Genomic DNA, 22,609 nt, shown 5'->3' with positions numbered 1-22,609 from the left:
AACCTTTTTTTTTAAACATCCCTTTTTATTAATGGCTACAGGAACAAGAAGGGCAAACTGAACAAAACAGTGATGTGTCGGTCGCGAACGAAACGCCTCTTATCTCATAAAGATAAACATCATATTTTGCTCAAGATTAGAGAATGCAAATTCTCTCCTTCTTCCGCATCGGTATTGCCTGCTTCTGCTGAGCGGACGAACATACCACCCTCCTCTGCCTCAGCACATTCATAGCAGCAAGTGAATGAGCAGGATGTCGTTCATGTTGTAAATAAACGCTGGAGACGATCGCCTTGATTGAAACAAAAAAAATGCTGCTCAGAAGTTCCTCGCAGTTCTCGCGGACAGTTGCAACGAATTCCAAACAACATTACTATGAACTAAACGCGTGCTTTTGGATAAAGCTGGTGCGTGACTGATCACTATGAAGTATAAACCGACCTTTAACCCTTGTGCTATCTTGTGGGGTCCAGATGACCCCACTCCCAACGTTAACGTGCCTTGGAGGCGTGTTAAAGTTGGGAGTTGGGTCATCTAGACCCCACAAGACAGTGTGCCGAACCATTTTTCTTCGATGATTTATGATCTTCACCGGTGTCCATGGGTTACATGAAATCCTCTCCACCTTTATCCACCTTTGTCATGGTAGGGAATAACACGTCAATGTAAGGGTGGGGTCATCTGGACCCCACAAGATAGCACAAGGGATAGAGCGAACGACAAGAGCCGGCTTCTTAGTGGGAGGCCTTTTGTTAAACTCTCCTTCACTCGTTCTTTCTTTTTTTCCTCTTCAAGTCGCTCATACCTTGTCAATGCGTGTTTATGCTGAGAAAGGGGCAGCAGCTATTTCGGTCTGAAGTAACTTTAAAGTCCTTGGTTTGAGGCACTTCATGCAGCACGAGAACGGAAAGAGCGTCAGGTGCAACAAGAAGAGACAATATCAACACAAAAACGTACAGAAATGAGTGACGCTGGAAAAATAAGCAAAATCCGGAACCACTTCACTTTAATTGATAAAAGGAAAAGAGAGTTTAGAGTCCGCAAGAAAGAACAGTTCCATCTAGAACCGGCTCCACAGCCAAACCTGGACCTGAGGACTGAGAGAACCTTCTCCTAAACAGAGCAGATTACTGACTGAAGAAACCAGACCAGCTTTTCAAAGCTGAGACATTTGGTGTTTTTGTAATGCCAACTTTTACTGTGACGAAAAATCACATTGTGGGCGGGGCTCAATGTGTTTAACTCCGCCCACTACAGCCAGGGGCTTCTCCCCTGACAAGGTAATGTGCTTGCCGGCGCCTCTGCAAAGATCTTCAAAACTTATATCATAACCCAAGCTACTCGTTTAACATCATCTATGTTTAGTTTTCCATGACGTGGGGACGAATGAAGTCCAGAAAAACGTTGACGGTTGCTCTGCGGCCGGGGCGTCAAGTCTTCGGTCGAGCAGTAATTTGGACGCACGTCGAGAGAGGCTGGAGACGCGAATTTGACGCGCGAGTTGAGTCTGGTGTGAAAGTGGTTACCCCTGGCCACCATTGTTTTATGATTTATTTTATTTATTTTTATTTTGGTAGAAAACTTTTTCTTATGCTGTTTTTTTAAATATGGTCCCAATATTTTTTTTCCTTCCATAGGAAAAATCCGCGCATATTGTATTAGTATTGTATTAACTGCTATTATCTTTTTGGGTTCACTTTTAGTCTGACTTTCTTTGTTTAATACAATGCTACAATATTACAGATGATACAACACAAATAAATCTAAAAAAACTGAAAAACTTAGTTTGTGAAAATAGACTTGGTTCTTTGTTTTTCTTTTTTTTTGTCTTTATTAACTTTTAACCGATTCAGGACATTTTTCATAATAACCATCAACTTGCACCCTTTCATCAGTTGTGATGCTTTGCAGTTTGTCTCTTTTATTAATGTCCCAACCAAAATAAACACGTTCATGTAGACTTAGTGACTTTGCTTTGGCTGAGGAAATAAATAATGGCTTCACTTCAAAAGTCTATTGGTTCAACAAAAGGATAAGATTTTTAAAAAAGCACTATGGAATTTTTTTTAATGAAAACACTTCAAGACACAGAATTGTTTTTTTCTGCATGACGAACAACAAAGAAAATAGTAAACTATATTTATTGACATGTTTAGATTCGGCTATTTACAAGGTCTCACATACTGGGCAACAAAAACATTTCACATCAATACAGTTCAAATACATATTTTTTTCCTTTCACATACAGACCAGCAACATTTACACAGAGGAGCCAATCAAGTATAATGCTCCATTTAACACAAGTGTGAGAGAATCATTATAAATTTGAAATGTCTACTCTGTCTTTTAGGCATTAACTGAGGCCTGTCTCAGGTGTGTTTTTAACATGAGAAGCCCTGAAATTTTTTTACATGTAATTGTATTTTTCTTTGATTTTACATTATGTACGGCTTAAATGTTTCTGGTCAAGATGTCAACATGTGAGCAAAAAACAAAAAAAAAAAACAGTTTTGAACAGAGAGCGATTTGTACATTTGACCATTAGATGGCAGTACCGTGAAGCAGAAGGGTCTGCAATTGTTTAGCAGGAATGTTTTGGTGAGCAAAGGTAAAAGGTTAAAACAGAAAATGTATTTGAGTTTAAATGTTAGTTATACAGGAGGCGGATAGAATCTTTAGTCCTAACATTTCAAGGTTGCATTTGCTGAACAGGAGTCGAATATGACAAAATAAAGCTGAGTTGGTGGGAGCTTAAGACATAAGGAAAACCAACAAATCCGTTTTAATTTCTTTAGAAAACATGATTTTCAATGGAAGTCCTTCATCTTAAGTTGTTTTTATGAAGAACGTTAGATTTGACTTGTTAATTTTGACTTGTTAATTTTGACATCACAGTTTAAGCTTTTAATTTTTAGTGATTGTAAAACAAAACTGGAGAAGTGTGAAAAGGTTAGGTATGCTTTTTAAATGTGCGTTTCCTCCTAAACTTCATTCTGTTCGGTGAGGTCTTCTGACAGGCTGTTGAACTCTGTGGCCCGGGTGCTCATCCCCAAATACTGCTTGAGGAACTCACTGAAGCGCTTTTGGTTGTTCCACTTGCGAGCTGACTTCCGGATGCCAATAAAGCCGCCGTACCTCTTCTGATATGATCTTCCTGGAGACATCAGCCTCCTGTAGCCGTGTCTTCCTTTTACGAAGCCGCCAAACCTTTTGGAGAAACCTGCATCTCCTTTTTCTCTTCCTGCCACATTAGCATCTTCTCCCTCCTGCTCGTCATATTCATTTTCAAGAGACAAAGCATTTAAGGATTTGTAGGCCGTGTTCAGCTGGTTGCTCTCATCACCCAGGTCCTTTTCATTTATGCCTAGTGCCCGGGTTACATGATCAAACCTTTGCAATGCTAGTGGTAGGAGAAGATCCTCCTCCATCTGCTCGTCTTCTTTAGGAAACAGAGCTTCAGCTTCCTCTCGAGATCTTTTCTTAATGCTGCTGTTGATGGTGGAAATGGGGGATGTTAGGGTTGTTTGGCAGAAGTTCCAGTAGAAGGAAGGGGAGAGGTTTCCCTCACATTCAATGAGACATACCTGTTGGAGACAAAACCCAAATATAAATGGTTTGGGTTTTTTGTCATTTTGGAGGGGGGAAAAAGACAAGTAGCAGTTTGGGTGAGTTTATTTGGAGCATTACAATCCAAAAACAGGCCCCTCTAAATAAAAAAATAAAAAAATCTTACATTTGAAAAAATTTCTTTAAATAAGAAAAAACTCTGCCAATGGGGTAAGAACATGGTCTTACCAAGAATTCTTATTTTAAGCAAAGCATTTGCCGGTAAGTCACTTAAAATAATTTACTTTGCTACTGAAAAACTTTCTCTTTCTTGCAAGACAGAGTATAAGACTATTTTGCTTGAAGCAAGTATTTTTTTTCACTTTCTTAACCCTTGTGCTATCTTAGATGACCGCACCCTTACATTGACGTGTTCTCCCTACCATGACAAAGGTGGATAAAGGTGGAAAGATTTAATGTAATCCATGGACACCAGTGAAGATCACAAATCATTGAAGAAAAAAGGTTCAGTGCACTGTCTAGTGGGTCTAGATGACCCAACTCCCAATGTCAAAGTGCCTAGGATAGCAAAAGGGTTAATATTCAGTTTTGGCAGTATATACATTTGCAGGATACACAAAATAAAACAACAATTCAGACGATAACTGTTTTGTAATATTTCCTTTCTTCACCTTGTCTACCACTGTAAATCCTCACTTGACTACTGGATACAATTAAAACATTTTATAAGCTCCAAAGTAAACTTTAATGTTATGTTAAATTTCAAATAAATTCTCACATATGTTAATTCTGATGTTAAAAGAGTAGCAAATAGTATTAATTTGTTACATATCCAATCAAAGTTTTTGTCACAAGAAAAGGCAGAAGGCTGGTTCCAATTGTAGCAGGTTTTATTAGCTCAGCTGAAAGTCCATAAAGCTAAATCAAGGTCGGGTAGGCAGGGGTCAATAACGAGCTTAGGAGCACGAGAGAAGAAATAGGGGTAGTCAGGATCCAGGCAATATTTGGGGCAGGCATATGGAGTCAAATACAAAACAGGGTCGGGAAATCAGAAGATCAGAGCTTGACATAACACTTTGTAATGAAGCCAGAGTGGCACAAACAGTACTTCACACTGAGTGAGGCTCAGTGCAGTGCTTAAGTAGACTGTGGTTGATGAAGGAATGATAGTCAGGTGTGCGGCCTCCAGGAACTGTGCGCGGGGTTGCTGGGAGATGTAGTGCATTCAGAACTCTGGAGACGGTTCCTGCTGGTGACCAGAGGGAGAGACTCAACTCTGACTTATGACACTTTTCTTTACATAAGTGCAGAGTAAAAACACTCGCAATTTTACTGGATTTATGATAGAGATCTATCAGTTTTATGAATTTCCTAAAAAGATTAATACATCCGAGGGATATAACACTGGAACAACATGCTCTTTTAATGAGAAGTTCCCTCTCTTGAGAAATCTTTTGCTAATATGGTTATTATCTTTTTTTTTTTTTTTTTTACTAGCAGTTGTTATGTTTTGCTTAAAGATAACATTGGTTGCTCTCAGATGGAGTACTTAGTGGTGTGATTTGTAATTGTATTTATTGCCTAATAAAGTTCATTAAAAAAAGAAATGAATAAATAATTTAAGTTTTAGAAGAAAACGGCACAGTACAATACCAAAGATATCGTTGGTCCTAGTTATTGATCAGTACAGCCTTAAAAAATGTACAGTCCAAAGGTAATCTGAGAAGAATTACTCAGAAAAAATGACATATAACTTTAAAAAAAAGCACAAATAAAATTCTCAAAAAACTTTTCATGAAAAAAATAGATAAAACATGTACACATGGAGGCCATTTTAAATGGTTAAAAGAAAAAAGAAATTAAACAGGATGAACTAAGAGATAGACGTCTGTCATGATGAGACAGCGCTGCTGAAACGACGTCCAATTTTGTCCTCATTTGAAGTCTCTTTTAATACCGCCGTTATCTGAGGGCCTAACACAACCAGTTCAAAGCATAATATTTAAAGCCCTCTGTACTTAAAAGCCTTCTAGTGTGTTGCTTCTGAAAATGTCTGAGATGCAGACATGTCATTACACAGAAAGAAACAACCACAGTGAAGAGAAACGCACTTCTGTCCCCGGGAATCAATTAGCCACAACAAATTAAAACTCAAATGCCAAAAGGGTAATTTGTTGAGTCACACAGGGAGCCGTCGAGAGGACAGGATGAGAACAAGAAGGTGGGGTGAGGGGTTTCCACTTATTTCATCACTACATACAAACAAGTCCCAGTTGGGTCACTGGGTTTTGCATGAGTTGATTTGTGTCAGCATGGTCCACTTTTGTTAAAATGTTTGGCAAATACAATTATACTGACAGCACTGAAGCACCGACACTAAGATAGACTCTGAGCTGACGCTCTGCGTTTGTGTGTGTGCGTGGAGGCCTCACCGTGGGGTCAAAACTGAGATGTTTGGACAGGATGTTGTTGCAGGACAGACAGTCCGCCTGGCAGTCACTGTGTCCAGGATCACACAGGCAGAGAAACAGCAGAGCCACCACCGTCCTCATGGTCCCACCGTCTGCTGCAAAACACAAGACAAAGCAGACGCACACGTTCAGTCCAACACCACCCAACAGTGCTCCACAAAGCTGGGACAGAGAACTTTGTATGGACTGGAAATCATCTGTTTCAGTTCACGCACATGTTTGTGAAAAAAAATTGTTTCTCTTAATTGTTTTTATTCACTCAGCTTTAATTTTCTAAAATATTCTCTATTAAAATCTATATAAATGATAACAATAAATACATGTATTTCCATCCCTTTTTTTATTGCCAAAACCATCATTGTTAAGTCATCTGGCATTTCCTTTATGTATTTAAGAATTTAGATTCACACAATAAATGTCTCTTTTACTAATTGACCATCATTAAAGGTTTAGAACTATAGTTTAAGACAATATAAACCATAGCTTAAGATTTACATAAAAAAAAGTATATTTGTAGCTTAAGACAAGTTGTGTCAGGAAAATTGTTTGCTCATCATGCAACTTTGCATTTTGGTTTCTATCCAGTTAGATCTGGATACATCGTCTTTTCAGCGAATCATCAACAAGCTGTTACATTTGATTAATCTTGTTTTTCTCACATTCTCCGATTTTCAGATATCATTCAAAAGGTCTTGTCTTTTGGCAGGCCACAGTTAACCCTTGTGCTATCTTAGATGACCCCACCCTTACTTTGACGTGTTCTCCCTACCATGACAAAGGTGGATAAAGGTGGAAAGATTTCATGTAATCCATGGACACCAGTGAAGATCACAAATCATTGAAGAAAAAAGGTTCAGAGCACTGTCTAGTGGGTCTAGATGACCCAACTCCCAACGTTAAAGTGCCTAGGACAGCACAAGGGTTAAAAACCCCCCCCCCCCCCCCCCCCCCCCTTAATCTGTGTTGCCTAGATGAATAAAGGTTAAATAAATAATAATAAAAAAGTAAATATCCGTCTCTCCACCTGCTCACATTTCTCACATCACTGCAGGTCCGCAGGTGGACTGATCCATTTACCAGTTTAGGCTCATGCTGATAAAAATGTTTTTATACCCGAAACGTTTCTCTAGGCTCCATTTTTGTATTTCAGATGGGTTTTTTTCCTTACAAGATCTTTTATTTTCATTTTGAGGTTAATCTCTTAGTTGTCTCTGCACTCACCGGTCCGTCTGCCGGCTGTTTAAAATGACATTGTAATGACCCCTCATTAGTACAGTCATCGTTCAAAATTGAACATTAAGGTTTCAAAAAGTTATTAGCTTCGACATTTACTGTTAAAAGAAAACACAAGAGTTATGGCAGATAACTGCAATGCCCCTTTGTGTAAATCCTTGGAAGGTTTTATATAATTTATTGAAGATTCACCTGATTTTTTTAACATTTTTCTCATTGTTTTGGCTTTTTCTTTGCTTTGCTTTTGGATGTACAATATTTTTCTTATATCTGGATACTTTAGATTGCTGTTTTAAAACATAAAAACAGTTTGATCTCATTTTTAGAGATTTTTCCAGAAAAACACAAAATTAAGAACTAAGGTTTTTGTTTGGTTTCAGGTTTATTGTGGAATTATTGTGAAATTTAGTTAAAATTTATCATGCATGATATCCAAAAAAGATTGCTATCAATTCCCCAAACTACAAAGGGTTAAATAAAAATAAAATGCTAGGAAATTGTTGAAAGGAGATTTCTGTTTACCGTCATTGTATCCCTTACCTGCACTGCTATTGTCTAACTGTGTGAAGCTGTTTCTGTACTTTGCTTAAAATTCATGCTGTTAAGTTTGTTGGAGGAATTTAGGGATTTTGGGGAGCATTTTTGGTAAACATGATTTCTTTTGATGCACCTTAAACAAAATATAAAATATTATTCTGCGAATGTTGATTTTATTTCTTTAGCAGTTGTAATTTTTAATCAACCATTATTCATCATGATTGGTGTTGAGTCTCATTTAATTATTGCAATATTATTGAGACCTAATAGATTCAAAACATAGTTAGTAGTCTTCTATGTACCCATTATAGATATTAGTTTACTGATGCCATTTCTTTAAAAAAAAATCAACATTAAGTCACTGTAACAGACTTCTCCTTTAAAACTAACCTTTAGCGGAGAGTAACTGATATTTGTCAAATAGAGATTCTTAACATATTTAAAGTAACTGAAATGCAATTTCAATATTTATCCATGCCCTGCATTACGTTAGCAGCTGTCCAGAATTTTCTTTATGTAAAAGTTTCAACAGCCAGATCATCCAGATTTATCAATAATACAGCTTCGTGCAGCCACACCAACATCTGTTAAAGAGTAATAAATGACAATGATATTAAAGGGGGGGGGGGGATAAATCTGTAGGCAGACAGTTAGAGGAGAACATTTTTGACCTTCTTCTTGGAGATGCAGACTCATCTGGTGACTGTGACGTCAAAAACACAAACAGAGTTTTCATCTCATTAAACAAACTTGTTAGCTTCTTTAATTGATGCCTCATTTGATGCCTCTGGCTACAAACTGAGTCATTGTTTCATACAAGATTCTCATGCAAGACATTCTAAAAATGCATTCTAACTTGCACATAACAGGTACTACAAATACTCCTCTTAGCTGTCATTATCTGCAAAGCTTAAGAGCAGAGAAGTAAAGTTAATTTGTCCAAGAAAAAGTAGCTTTAAAGTTTTAAATGTTGGATTTTATTAAAGCTAATTAAAAGCTGATAATGTCCTTTCCTTGCAGTTCATTCCTAATCGAGTGTTTCTTCTTTCACCTGATAAGGAAAATGGAAGAAGGGGCAGAAGAGCTTCTGTTTAGATGAGTATGGAAGTGTGGTGAAGATTCTAGCAAAGAGTTCATTTGTTCACAGCGTATCTCCATCTTTTTTAAACTGACTTTGCCAGTGAAGGAGTCGTCTCATAGGTACAACAGGTAAAGTCCTACATGGAATCCTAAAAACACATTAGTTTGCCAGAAGTTTGTTTGATAAAAAAGACATGCATCAGTTACTTGAGGGTCTGTAATCCAATATTGTGATGATAAGTACTTTGTAATTAAGAAAACTAAGCCAACATTTATTCTAAAACCCTTCAGGGACCGTGACGTTACGGGGAAAAACACAACAGAAGCATAAGAATGGTTTAAAATGCAAACACCTTTTTTTTTGCTGAAAAAAGACACAACCATGACATCATAAAGTTACAATTAGGAGGTGTATTTAAAACAATGTTGAATTTAGTAATAGCCTTCATTTTGTACTAAAAGTCAGATAATCGGAATCAGAATTACTTTGTTGATCCCACATGTGGGAAATTTGATTGTTACCGTAACAAATGACAGCATTGTAAAACAGAAGAGAAAAAAAGAATAAGAATAATAAAAAACAAAAAATGTAACATAAATGTAAACAATAAGGTGGTATAATTTAAAAAGCTATTTACAGAAATTATTAGTAAAGCTTCAAATAAAAATCTTTCCTGTATTGTATTCTACAGGCAAGCAAATTCCAAAAATAGAATTTAAAATTCAATATCAGTAACCTTACAGACGACTAATATAAATTATTAGGATAGTTTTCATGGGGTTGGGATAATTTTCAAGTGATTAAAATCCAAAGAATCAACAGAAATGTTTTTGTTTTTAGGCATTTTTAGGCACTTTTTTTGGAGAAAACACTATTTAAAATTGCAATGGAGTCATCTTATTTAATGTCCTTCATAAACATTTAGAAACAGCAGAAAAAGCATTGAATAATCAACTGAAGTGAGTTTTCTAAAGCTGAAGTCTTACCCCGTATCCAAAAAGCTTTCGCAATTTAGCATAACTGAAAAGGTGTCATAGTTTAACAGGATTTTTTTTACAATTAAGAGAAATACTCGCATTTTCTGAAAGAAATATTTTCAAATTTCTCACATTAAAGACATTTTGAGACCTATTATTTCTTTATTGATGTCACAATCAAAAAATAGCCTAATAAAATACAGATAAGCCAAGGAAACACAAGTTTAAAATGCCATGTGAATTTTCTTGCTATACAAAACATTACTTTGACCAGCCATACAAGCCCCCCACACAATTTAATCAAACACAGATGAGACAAACACTTGATTTATGGATACCTCCTCCACCCACAGGATAGTAATCACTGCCTGTAGTTGAGTATCAGGAGCAGCAGAACACCCCCAGAAGAAACCGCACTACATTCCTAGATGTTCCTCTTTCTTTGCTGAAGTTCTGCATTTTGCTTTGTCAGATTCTCCTGAAGTTCCTTGAAAACCCAACCAGTCAGATTTTAATAAGTTCACTGCTTAAAACTGCATGCTAACATTGCACATTGTGGAAAACTACAAAATACCCCTTTGATTTAAAAATGATTCTAAAAAAACAACAACGGCGAAGACTAAAAACTCCAAAACTGTTTCTGTCCAGCTTAGGGAGGTACACCCCAGGAGAGCATGCTGAAAGCCCAGTCTTCACAAATACTCAAAGCACATAAAACCCTGTTATCAACAGCTGCCACATTTTATTTTATCCCTTATTGCAATTTTTTTCTCATCAAAAATAGAATTTATTAAAGAAATGACTCCCAGCCCAAAGCTGAACTTAAAACCAGATTATTCACGCTTGACTCAACAGCAGATTCATGTGCGTCTGGTCTTTTCTGTTTTTTCACTGACTGTGCTAAATTCCACTGCATGTGGTGACTCTTTCACATTGACGCAGGTCTACCATGACACAACTCTTACAGTAATACACATGTTTCCCTTGTAGCTCCTGTTTCTGTATGTTGTGTCCATGCAGGAACAGAAAAAGGCAGTTCTGGGAATTTGTTGGGTGTTTTGACATCTTTGCTTATTTCATCCTGCAGCCACTAAAATGATGGAAACACAATATGTCCTTGAAAGCAATTGTGTTAGGTAACCTCTTAGTCTTGCATTACCCTCAAAATATAATAACTTTGACTTTTACATGAATACTTTTTAAAATTTACAGGAGAGTTTGACCTTTTTACCATTTTATAATAGTGTTTTAAGGTTTTTTCATGAAAAATTAAAAGCATCAAAAATATTTACACTCTCTAAATTCAATATGTAATGTTGTAAATAGTGTGTTTCAGGGTTTTTTTTAATGAAATGTGTTCCCTTTGTTAAATTTACAGTTAATTAATGAACTTTTTCCTTTTTTAATTACAGTTTCAGATCATGTTTAAATCAGGTTTATTCCTAATCTGAGGGATGTTCACAGAGCTTTCTCATAACGCATTTAGTGAATCCATGATGTTGGACGTCGATGAGTAACTTTAACAAATATGAAAATGCTATTTTGTTTTTTCTTTCTGCTGAAATGTAGAAAGTTAGTGGGAAGGGCAACTCGTTTTCTCCCCTCTGAAAATACATTGTGTTCCTCAGTATGGATGTGTTCCCGATAAACAGATCCATTATTGATCCCGCAATGTTCAGGGTAGAGATTTGCACTGAGGAGGATTAGAACTACCTAATCTATTTTCAGTCTCTCCTATCCACATGCACACTGAAAGATAAGATAATCTTTGTTCATATATACATCAGTGGTAACAATTGCATCTTTTTTAAGGTCATACATCTAAAAAAAAAAAAAAAAAGAATTAAAAATAAAGTATTTTCGGGAACAACTGCTTGGTGATAGAATAAATGTTCTTCCTTTATTTTTCTTAATTAGAAATTATACAAATAGTTTAATTACTCAGAGAGACATCAGAAAAATCCTAAAATGCCTTTTCAAGTCCCTGTTTTTTGACATATTCCCAGTCTCTCGATGTGTTGGATGACTACAGTAACCAATGCATAAAGACGGGTTCTAAATGTAAATCAGTCGCCTTCTCTGAACACTCACTACAATCATCTTTTGATTTATTTTCAAAGCGTTCCCAGTTTCTATCACTTCTATGCCGTTTTTAGCCGAAACAAATGTTTTTCTAGGACATAGTTTCTGCAGAGCAGCGGTAGATCAGAAATTCACCTCTGAGTTGTGGGCCGTTGACGCAGAGTAACCCTACCTTTCCTGCAGCATCCATAACTTGGAGCGCTCCGTTTAAACACTCTCTCCCACTAGCTTACTGCCCCTTCCTCACACTTCCAGCTTAAAACGATCGGTGCAACAAAAACGGCAATAAATATCGGAGCTTTCCAGCCCTACAATTTGAGCCAGATGCCAGCGGAGGAAAGCGAAGACGTGCACGGATCTAGTCGTCTACGAGTGGATGCATCGGAATGAAGCGGTTGTCGAGTTATTTTTCCTCATTTTCAATGCCAGCCTAACTCGACCAGCCTCAGGAGACAACGGATGACGCTGGACAGCTCCACTCATTCAACTTCATTTTTTTTCCAACAAGAAGAGATGAGAGCTTGATAACCTTAAAATAAACAGAAGATGATTAAACAGATATCAGAAGTGTTTGTTAAGATAATACTGCTACTTTAAACTTTTGCAAATATTTCACCGTTTAACTATTTCACTTGCCGAATAATGTTCCCTCAAATATCAGAATATACAGTATGAATTGAACATACCAATGGCGTCACCAAAGTCATCCAAGCATTGAAACGTTTGTCTGTCAGGAGCTCGCCATGACTGCCACACAAAACCCACACCTGCACACTGTCACTTCTTCCTACCTCCACATACCTGGTAGGGTAGGACTCACGTTCTCTCTATACTGCCCCCTGTAGCTGTGGAGTTGACCCTACGTAGAAACACACCTCCAACTCAGTATCAGGAGGTCAAGATAAATCTTAACAGCGGTTGTGGCCCGTCCAGTGTATTTTCAACATCACAATGAGTCTTTAAATGTCTGTTAGATTTGTGCTCGCGAGTTAGTTTTTTTCAGTGCCATCATTTGGCTTTTGGTCATGTTTCAGGTGGATGTTCGTAGTACCCCCACAGCAGTTGTAGTTTCTGTTAACTGTCCTCAACATTTTTAAGTGTCTGCTTTTCAGTTCCCCTTTGTCGGGCCATCAGCTTTGACACCTCTTTTGTTGAACTGTCAATTTTTAGGCACTTTATGGATATATTACACCTTTTCTCCAACAAAGATTTCAAATCATAATTTAGGCGCTGATAAAGGAGACAATTCATTTGATCTGTTTGAACTTGAACAAACGTTATTAACACTAATTTCCTGTTTGCCACCTCTTAGAAATCACTGGACATTTTCAGGAACCAGTGGTGTGGGATCAAAAACTTAGGACTCAGGCCTTTGTGGCAAAAACCTCAACATTTCATAAAACAAACATTTAAAGTGAATTATACCCTGCACAGGACTTTTCTGTTTTTTTTTATCTGAGCGCAAAAAGCAAAAATTAAAACTAAAGCATGGAAGTCCTGGAAGAGATTTCTAGTAAAAGCCTTGTTTTTTACACTTTTATGCTTTATCTTTTCTCTTATTTTTCTGTAGATTTAACATGTGACATTTTCCTTTATATCTTAAAGAGGATGTGAAGTTACACTTTGACTGGAGTGTTGCATACTTTGTTATCTACTCAATTGTGGAGTGGTTGCCCTTAATTGCACCTCCAATATATCAAGAAGTTCACCATAAATCACCAAAATAAGGGTCAACATGTGTGAAATGTTCTGAAAGTCATGGACCTATGAATGCCTTTCTGTTGTGTTTTGACTGATTTGTGACACTGATGTTTTCTCCATTTTTAATTTATTAAACCTTAATTCAGAACAAAAGTTAATATTTCCTTCTTCTTTAAGATGAGCTAAACATGTGACTAAATGTCTATGTTTTCAAACCAATATTTTAATCCTGGTAGAGTTTAAACTTTGAGAAAATTGAATGATTTTCCTCATGTCAACTATCTTGATTTTTGGCTGCATCATATTTCTATTTAGTAGCTGTTAAGTTGCTCCAAGGCTGCTCAAAACTACAACAACTTATTAACTGATCAAAGAAAAATCTAGTTAACAAATAAAAAAAAAGACCTTTGAACGTCTGAACAAGAAGCAGCATTTGTTGTTGTGTTTAAGTGTTGAAGGCAAAAGAACAGCAGTGGGGAAAGCAAAGAGATGGAGAGAAAAAAGATCTGTAAAATCCTTGTTGCACAAATGGATGGCCAGAGATCCTGCTGTGTTGGGAACATTGCATCCTTGGATTAACTCCCCACGTCTACAGTCAGTTCTGAGCGCTGCCTGAACCAGCACTACGGGGTACGTCTCACGTAGTTCTCCCATTTCCACATACATCCAATGGTTTAAGGGGTCAAGGTGGTGTGCAGCTAATGAAGTGTGCTTCGTTTTGGAGGAAATCAACAAATTCAGCAGAACTGAAGTAGAGGAGGCAGATTAAAGGGGAACTTCAGAGCCATGAGATAAATGAGGCATCGACCAGGAAATGGAGGCGCTAGTCGGTAAATGTCCTGTCAGGTTGTTTGTGTAATAATTTAGACGTTAGAAGATAATAAAAGATTTTTTTACTCAGACTGAGTCTGGATTTCCTTTTGTGTCTATGTCTGTTCATTTATCATGAAAACTGGTGAACTAATGAAATTGTTTTTACTGTTTTGTTTGTTTGATTGTAATTTTCTTTGTTGTATTTTCTCATGTGTAGTAAAACAGATTGTGTTTTCCCATTAAATAGCCTTAAATTAAGTTTTAAGTAAAAATACTGAAGCTTCTCAAAAGACGAGACATTAGTAAAAGTTGTATTTTTTTCCTACATATGTTAATACTTGTAAACGAAATGCAGGGAAAGACATAAGGGGAGGAATTATGTAAATCGAGGATTGGAAGTGGAAGGAATGAACCAAGAAATCACTTTATAGATAAGTGTGAATGGGACCTTGTGAGTAAATATTAGAAAATGATCTTTTCAAAGACTTTCTCTGTATTTTTGACAATTTTGTGTAATTAAAGGATGCTTTGCGATAATTTGGGATGAATTTCAATGTAATGATCCATTAATAATGAAAATTGAATCAATCTTACAATCTGTCTAAACAATAAATCTGATAGTGGTTGTTGCAATAAAAAACCCAGAAATTTCAGAATTTAAAGTTAAAGTTATAACGATTCTCTGGGTTTTATTATATTTATTTTAACTCTGTGGACTCTTGACTTATTAAATTTTAATGAATACAATTTTAGAACTACCATATTTTATGGGTATTAGTAAAACAGTATTGCAGAGTTTTAACACACGTTTATTTTTATTTTTTCCCCCGATAAGAGCCAAAATACTATGATTAGTATTTTTAAGGATGCAATAGATGTTTTTTGGGGGGAGTCTTAAATATGTGTCAGCGCGTCCTGTGTTTTTTATTTATTTTTTATTTCAAGGTGAGGGGAAGAGTAAGCCTCCGGCTAAGCAGGAATATAAGCTTAATCATAACGTTAATTATTTCCATCTTAAAGCTAATACTTCAAAAAGTTTTCCTGACACAGACCACACACTTCTCAGTAATGAGTTTTATGACACGTACCTGCCTGAAGGCACAAAAGGCAGCACTAATAACGCTTTCCTTACAGCAGTGGGATGTATCTAGAAATTAAAATATAGTTATTAGTGGCATAAATAACCGACGCTACATTAAGTATTAATATATAACTTTTACAATATAAGTTTGTTTGGAAAGTTCTATCAGAAAACCAAATCTCAATGCATTAGCAGTGTTAATCTCATTAATCTGCTCCTAAACCAGGACTGTTCAGACTTTCAAAACAGCCTGAAATCAGCAGCTCATTTGTATCGGGCATAGAATATATTTAAAAAAAAAAGAAATATTTTATTATTTGTCACATCCACTGATAATATAACTCTTCAGGAAGTGATATTTCTCTTATGTTCTGTTTAGAGTCCTTTAAAAGTATGCTGGTTTAAACAAAACTAAATGACAATGTGGTTGCTAAAAAGATGGAAAAAAAACATTTTATGTTTTTCATGAGTTGTAACATTTTTTTCCCAGAGAAGTAAAAATAATCTAATGCTTGAAAACAAAATCCAAATGGAGGAAACAAAACAAAAAAATTATGACAGTCATTAGTTAACAAAAATAAAATCACAGTTTTATCAAAATGAGCAAAGAAGTCATGCCAAACATAAATGTTATTAAACTGCTAAACTTGTGAGGAGAGCAGAGAAATGGAACAATTTAAAGAGATACCTAAATACAATAAAGGCTGTGAAGAAACTGGATTCTCTAGAAAGGACTGTATTAAATATTATTAGGTTCGTACCCCATCCGTTTCTTGCACACAGAAATGAATGAATGATGACTCAGAGACAAAACTTATCTTTTGTGGAGGTTTCACTTCGTACAAACACGAAGGGGACAGACAGATGAACATGGTGCATTCAAAGTCTGAACCAACGAGCTCAGAGATGGGCTTGGTATATAAAGCCTGCATTTGCATATTCAGAAGATCATCTGATGGACCTCATGTGAAAATCACGCCCACGAAGAGACTGGAGAGAAACTCCAAGGCTAAAGTGAAGATAATTCTGAGGCCTGCTCAGCAGATCACACATGCACAGAAAAAAAGGGAGTATGAGAAGAAACTGTGAGAAAAATAGTTTGGCTGTGTTGTCTTCAAATGTAATATAATTTTGAGATGACAATACATGCTTAGTGAATTGAGTTTAAACCATTAGTGTAATAAAAGTTAAAGGCAGTTTCTAACTATTCTTCAAAAAGTCGATTTAAAAATAAAATAAGAAAAGGTCATATGAAAACAAGTTGAGACTTTCAAAATAAAACAGGAAACTGCTAGAACAAGTAAAAGCAAGTGAGGCTTAAAAGGAAAGCAAGGATGGGTGGTGTGTTAGTTGCAATCTCAATCCTATTTTGCTAAATATAACACTGATAATAATAATAATGACAAAAATAATGGATTGGATTTATTTGTATTTTTCCAGACGCTCAAACCGCTAACAGAGTCCATTATTCATTCACTCCTTCATACTTGGTGATGGTAAGCTACTGATGGAGCCACAGCTAACCTGCCGCAGGCTGACAGGGGTGTGGCTTCCATCACCGGGACATTCGCACACCAGTGGAGCCACACTGGAGGGTGGGGTGAACGACAGTCGACTGGGGGGGGGGGGCTGACATCGAAAAGCCGACCCCTTCGATCATTGGCCGATCTGCTGAACCGCCTGAGCCACTGCCGCCCACTACATTAATATAATCACATCCTGCACAATTGACCTTTGAATTTGGTTGGTAATGTTTATGAATGAGACCAGTAGCTTCCAGTCATGACTGGCTCTCCAAAAAGGTCCACTTTCAACAATTTACACTACAACTATCATCATCAGTAAACCAGCTTATTCTGATTGTTCTTTGCCTGCACAACACTTAACCTACACAGTCGTTATACTTGTGGTCCTATTTTATTTTGAAATGACATCTTTACACATTTATTCTTCTAAAAAAAAGAGCAACATAAACACTTATTTATTTAGCTGTCTCCCTAATTGTGATTCATTAGAGTCATTTCAGGATGATAATTGATGTTTCATTCCTTCCTATTTATTGTGCTTTTGCAGCCCAGCCTTCCAATGACTCAGACTTGTAAAACACGCAGAAACAATCACCGGCCACATCTGGACAGTTGCAGAAAGATAATCAATAAATCCGTGTCATCCCTCCCCTTCATCCATGTCTCTTCAATCTCCTGTCATTGAAATTTGGAAGGCAGGTTTGAAAAATAAACCATAGATCCCAACCGGTTTAAACTCAAAATGCAGAATAATTCAAATGACAGTTTCATGTTGAAATTTACACTGAAAATGTAAATGAATCAAAAAGCAGACAACCTGGAAGACCCATTGCTCGCTGATGAAATGGTTCTGATTTAAAAAAAAAAAAAAATCATAAATAGCCGTCAAAATGCTTCTAAATAAACATTTGGCCTGAGGCTCATAATTATAATCACAGTAACCTTCAGGCAAATGCAAAATCCAAAAGCAGTCATCTAATAGGCTGATTTTCTGCATGTTTTTTCTCTGATTTAGCAACACAAGGTCATTTACTGAGCACTGAGCAACAGATTATACGCAAACAAAATATTCCAGCTGAAACTCGGCTCAGAGAACTCACTAGGGTGCAGCAGTAAATCAGACCCTAACGACTATGACTAATCAAGACAAGCTATTTGTGACCTTTCCCTCCATCTTTGCCAAATACCAGCGCTCTTCGAAACCTCCTCACCTCCAGTGAAGTACATCCCTCCTGCTTTTGTTGAACACACTGACACCGGTGGGACGGCCATGTTGGACATCACAACCCATGTTCACTAAACCCATGAAACTACAATTCTGCTGTTTGAAACGTTAAGTTTGTGCTTTTGAGTAAAAACTTCAGAAACTTCCCCGAATTAAGACAGAATTTGTCCTAAACAATTTATGTTGGATAACGTGGAGCATTTGAAAAAAAAAAAACTAAGGAAAATCTAAATTACTTAGTTTTTACAACAAATTACAAATTAATCAAAATCTTCTCACCACCAGTTGATTAAAAAAAAAACAACAACCTCCTGGTTCATTGAGTTTGCCTTGAAGGAGTTCAAGCACAACAAATGCTTCACCTTGTTCCAGTCACAGTAATAAAAATCACATTTAGAGAGAAAATGGCATCAGTTTGTTTTCTGAGAAATCCAGCTGCTTGACTCAGTGGAAGTTGTTAAACTGTTTGATCAGCGTCACCCTTAAACACAAAACTGGCTGTGTGTCATTCACCACCTGTTCTTCTTTTATTTTTATTTTTGCACAAAATCAGGGAAAGGTTAGGGTTTCTTTTCTGTCCTAAGGATCTGGAAGAAATTATGAACTAAAATATTACATCCCAACAAAGATTGCATAGCTTTAAGTTTAGGAGTTCTATCTTCTTTTTTGCAGTTAAACAGTTAAAGCAGATGTCAAATAACGTCAAAGAATATCATACAAGGAAATGATTTAGGAGCAGGGGCCAAAGCTCACACACTTCCTTCTCTGCTTTACCTTCTCCTTCTCATCCAAGCTTCTCTTACCTGGTTTGGGGGGTGAAGTTGTGAGTATGATTCCCTCCCTGCGTCTTGGTGTGGTTTCTCCCAACTTCGTGGACACAGCTGCTCTTATAGAGATCCACCCCTTCACTTCAACCTCCTCCTCTGATGCTGCGCCTCCCTCTCCGGCTCCCTTTCAAAAGTCCCTCTTTCTCCAGGGAGAGATTGATGTAAAACAGAGGGAGAGTCTGGAGGTTAAAGACAGGGAAGACAGGAGGGATGGGGGTGGTGGCCATGAGAGAAGGAGCAAAGAGGAGAGAAAGGCTGGATAATTAAAAATAACAAGACTGGAGGAAGGGGTTGAAGACAGACTAGTGAGAAAAACAGAAATAAAATACAATTATTATTATAGAATATATTGAATTGAAACATTTTGCCGTTAACTTTTTTTTAGTTAGACAACAACCCTGTTGGTAAATATTTTTTAAATGTTTGACAGTTTCCTGTAAATAAAAATTGAAATGGTTAAAATGATTGGTATCTTTAAAAAAACTGACCAAATTTCATTAATAAAAATGTGACTAATGAGGTTGTGGAAGAAACCATTTAAAGTCATCACTCCGCCCTTCTTGGACCTGCCAAACCTGCCAAAAAGTCCCCGCTCTCTCACACTGCAGTTAACACAAATAAAGAATTATTAGTGCATCAATCAAATTTTTAAGTGATCTTTTGCAATTTTTCTGCTTATGGAGGACAAATATATGAAGAAAAGTAAGCCAATACCTGAGTTTTTATTTATTTAAATCGTTGCTTGAAAAAAAGATCATATTTTACTTTGTACTACGTTGACTAGATTTTTTACGGCTGCATACGGCTCAATTTTTGTTGGTGAGTTGGGGGTGTGAGGGGCTGTGAGCTCGCACAGGCTTTCCATAAAATATGGAAAGCCTGTAAACAGAGAGCTCGCAGTAATGGGGAAGGGAAGGGGGGGGCGGTCCACAACTTAGAGGTGAATTTTTATTGAACTACTGCCGCTTTCCTGAGACTATGTCCTAGAAAATAACATAGAATTTTGTAATTTTGACTAAAATGGCATAAATATAATTAAAAGATCTCTGGGGATGCTTTAACAATCAAAAGATGATTCGAGTGGGTTTTTAAAAGAAAACAAGCAAAACATGTTTTTTTTGTTTATATCATCATTAAACATGAAAACTACAACAAAAATGTATTATTTTGCTTTGAAAATGGGCTTTGGTTGGATTTAAAGAACGTAGAGTCACAGAGAGGTGCAGTCATTGCATTATCTCATCTGATGGGACAAGGCACGAAAAAATCTGGAGGTGCACGCTTGGGACCATCCCCACCTCTGCTCCTTTGGTTTTATTTTCGGTTCAGGGTTTTCAAACTGCATATTAAAACGATTAGCATTGACCATCTCTACAGATATTCACAACAAAATACAGTAAACCCTTGTTCTTCGCGGGGGTTACGTTCCAAAAAGAATCCGTGATAGGCAAAATCCGTAAAGTAGAAACATTTATATTTTTTTACAATTATTATACAATTAAATACTCTATTATAAATTGAAAAGAAAGAACAAACCATTTTAAAGGCTCAAACATTTTTTTCACAAATAAAAGTACTTTAGAAACAAATAACCTCTGTACTGTCAAATAAAAATTTTTAACAGATTTGAACGGAAGGCTTCAAATTGCGGAGATTAGCACCACCAACTGCGACCCGAGTAATTGGATTAAACGGGAGGAAATTTAAAATGATTATGAAAAAAATACAAAGTACAGTCGGACAAATAGTGACTCAGGTGTATTTTACTGCTCTTCAGACTGAGCCGCTGCATCTTGTTTTCTTTTTTTGAAGCCCGCGGTACAGGTGTGTTTGTTCGGGAGAAGAACTTAGTGATAGGCAGTTGTTGTCGCTCTTTTTCCTATGGGTTTTAGAGAAACTCGAAATTGCAAGATAATTTTCACATATGTAATATAAATTTGGCAAGCTGTTTTACGTACGTGTACATATTAAACTGCAACGTTGTTGACGCACCTGTACACTTTAAACTGCAACGTTGTTGACGCACAGGTAGAGAAGAAGTGGAGTGACTCTTTTGCCATTCAGACTGCAGAACACAATGCACGATGCAAATCCGTGAAGTAGCGAAACCGTGAAAAATAAACCGCATTATAGCGAGGGATCACTGTATATGTAAGTGTATTTGAGATGGTTAAAAGATCTTTTCTGATCATCTTTTGATCTATTGTAAATACACTCTCAGTGGCCTTTTAAATATGATTATCAAGTTTTCAGCCAAAAATGTTTTAAAAACTTGCATCATTTTCTAAGACAGTTTCTGCAGAGCAACACTGTGCCGTCTCATGGAGCAGAGGGGTTTGCAGATGCAGCGGATAGCAGTCGTGAACAGTTTTGCTAAACCTGGAGTGTAAAAACTGTCAGACAACAACTGTGTTAGATGTTTTCATGCTGGAGGAAAGCAACTCCTTAACACAGATGCTTGTTAAGAGGACAGTTGGGGAATTTTGTGAGTTTAATATCCAAATCCTCATTTGTTTCTCATGATTGCAGTTCACTTACAATCAACAAAATGTTTACATTAGAAAGACGTTCACATTTAGTTTCTGTGTGCACATCATTGTGTGTTTCCAGTACATCTGAGTCATCTTTAGGCTCTACCTGACTGAAAATGTGCCAGCGGTCTCCAGTCAATTATTGTCTCATAGTTTTTATATATTTCGACCTGAAACGAGGGAAAAGAGCAAGAAAAGCTCAAATTATAGAGTTAAACTCTCGGCTGGAAGGAGTTTCAGAAAGTGCCTTATTAACACCTGTCATGTTTACTGTGTGGGGTGCTTTGAGGAGAGGGTGGGCTGTCACTCATCCACCTTCTGGTGGGATTTAGATGTCCTACAATTTCTCTTCAGGCAGTGGCAGGACTATATTACTGTCACTCTGCTCACAAACAAGAATATCTACGCAGGAAACAAAAGAATCACGACAAGCCTTTGTTCACAACTTTCTCATTATGCATCTGTCCGGCCTTCATTATCAGGAGGATGCTGGCGGTTTCTCTCTGATTAAGGTTGTTTTACGATGGCCATGAATCTGCTGATGCAGGATGTGATCCTATGATCCCTCTTGAAATCTGTACAGACAGAATTTTTTGTTAGCAGTAAATTTTGTTGGGTTTTAGTTCTTTCTTCTTTACTATGAAGTAGCTTGAAGACGTGAGTCATCCTGAGAGATGCAATTGCATATCCTTCGTTTTACTGGATGTTTATTGACTGTAGAGTTATATTCTTTCCCCTTTAACTTTCTGTTGTTGTGGTTTAAGCCCCCAGAATCAGGTTGGAAGACTTTTTCTCCTTTCTCCATTGCAAAAGAAAAATTTCACTCTATAAACATCAGTGTGGTCTCTCCAAATAGTTAAGGCTTTGTAAAAAAAAAAAAAAACTTTGTTGTTAAATATCAGCCCTGCTCCTTCAGGAACAACGAGGCCTTTGACCTTTATTCTGAAAAACTTTATG

General features: G+C 36.8%; 1 protein-coding gene across 2 annotated transcripts; it reads right to left on the bottom strand.

Moving 5' to 3' along the window:
- Positions 1-1,895: 1,895 nt before the first annotated feature.
- Positions 1,896-19,304, bottom strand: pnoca (prepronociceptin a). Of its 2 annotated transcripts, XM_011493867.4 has the most exons (4): positions 19,098-19,220; positions 15,551-15,609; positions 6,000-6,133; positions 1,896-3,584 (listed from the first exon to the last, which is right to left on the bottom strand). In XM_011493867.4, the coding sequence occupies exons 3-4, from the start codon at positions 6,117-6,119 to the stop codon at positions 2,982-2,984; spliced, it is 723 nt and encodes a 240-aa protein (XP_011492169.1). In that variant the 5' UTR covers positions 6,120-6,133; positions 15,551-15,609; positions 19,098-19,220; the 3' UTR covers positions 1,896-2,981. The 2 variants fall into 2 exon arrangements, with proteins under 2 accessions (XP_011492169.1, XP_004067505.1); XM_004067457.5 differs by lacking the exon at positions 15,551-15,609 and having other exon boundaries at positions 19,098-19,304.
- Positions 19,305-22,609: the final 3,305 nt, after the last annotated feature.

Source organism: Oryzias latipes, chromosome 3, assembly GCF_053564925.1.
Source record: "Oryzias latipes strain Hd-rR chromosome 3, Olatipes_Hd-rR_3.1".
Lineage (NCBI taxonomy): Eukaryota > Metazoa > Chordata > Actinopteri > Beloniformes > Adrianichthyidae > Oryzias > Oryzias latipes.
Note: the sequence above shows the minus strand (reverse complement) of the source record. Positions and strands in the feature narration are given on the sequence as shown.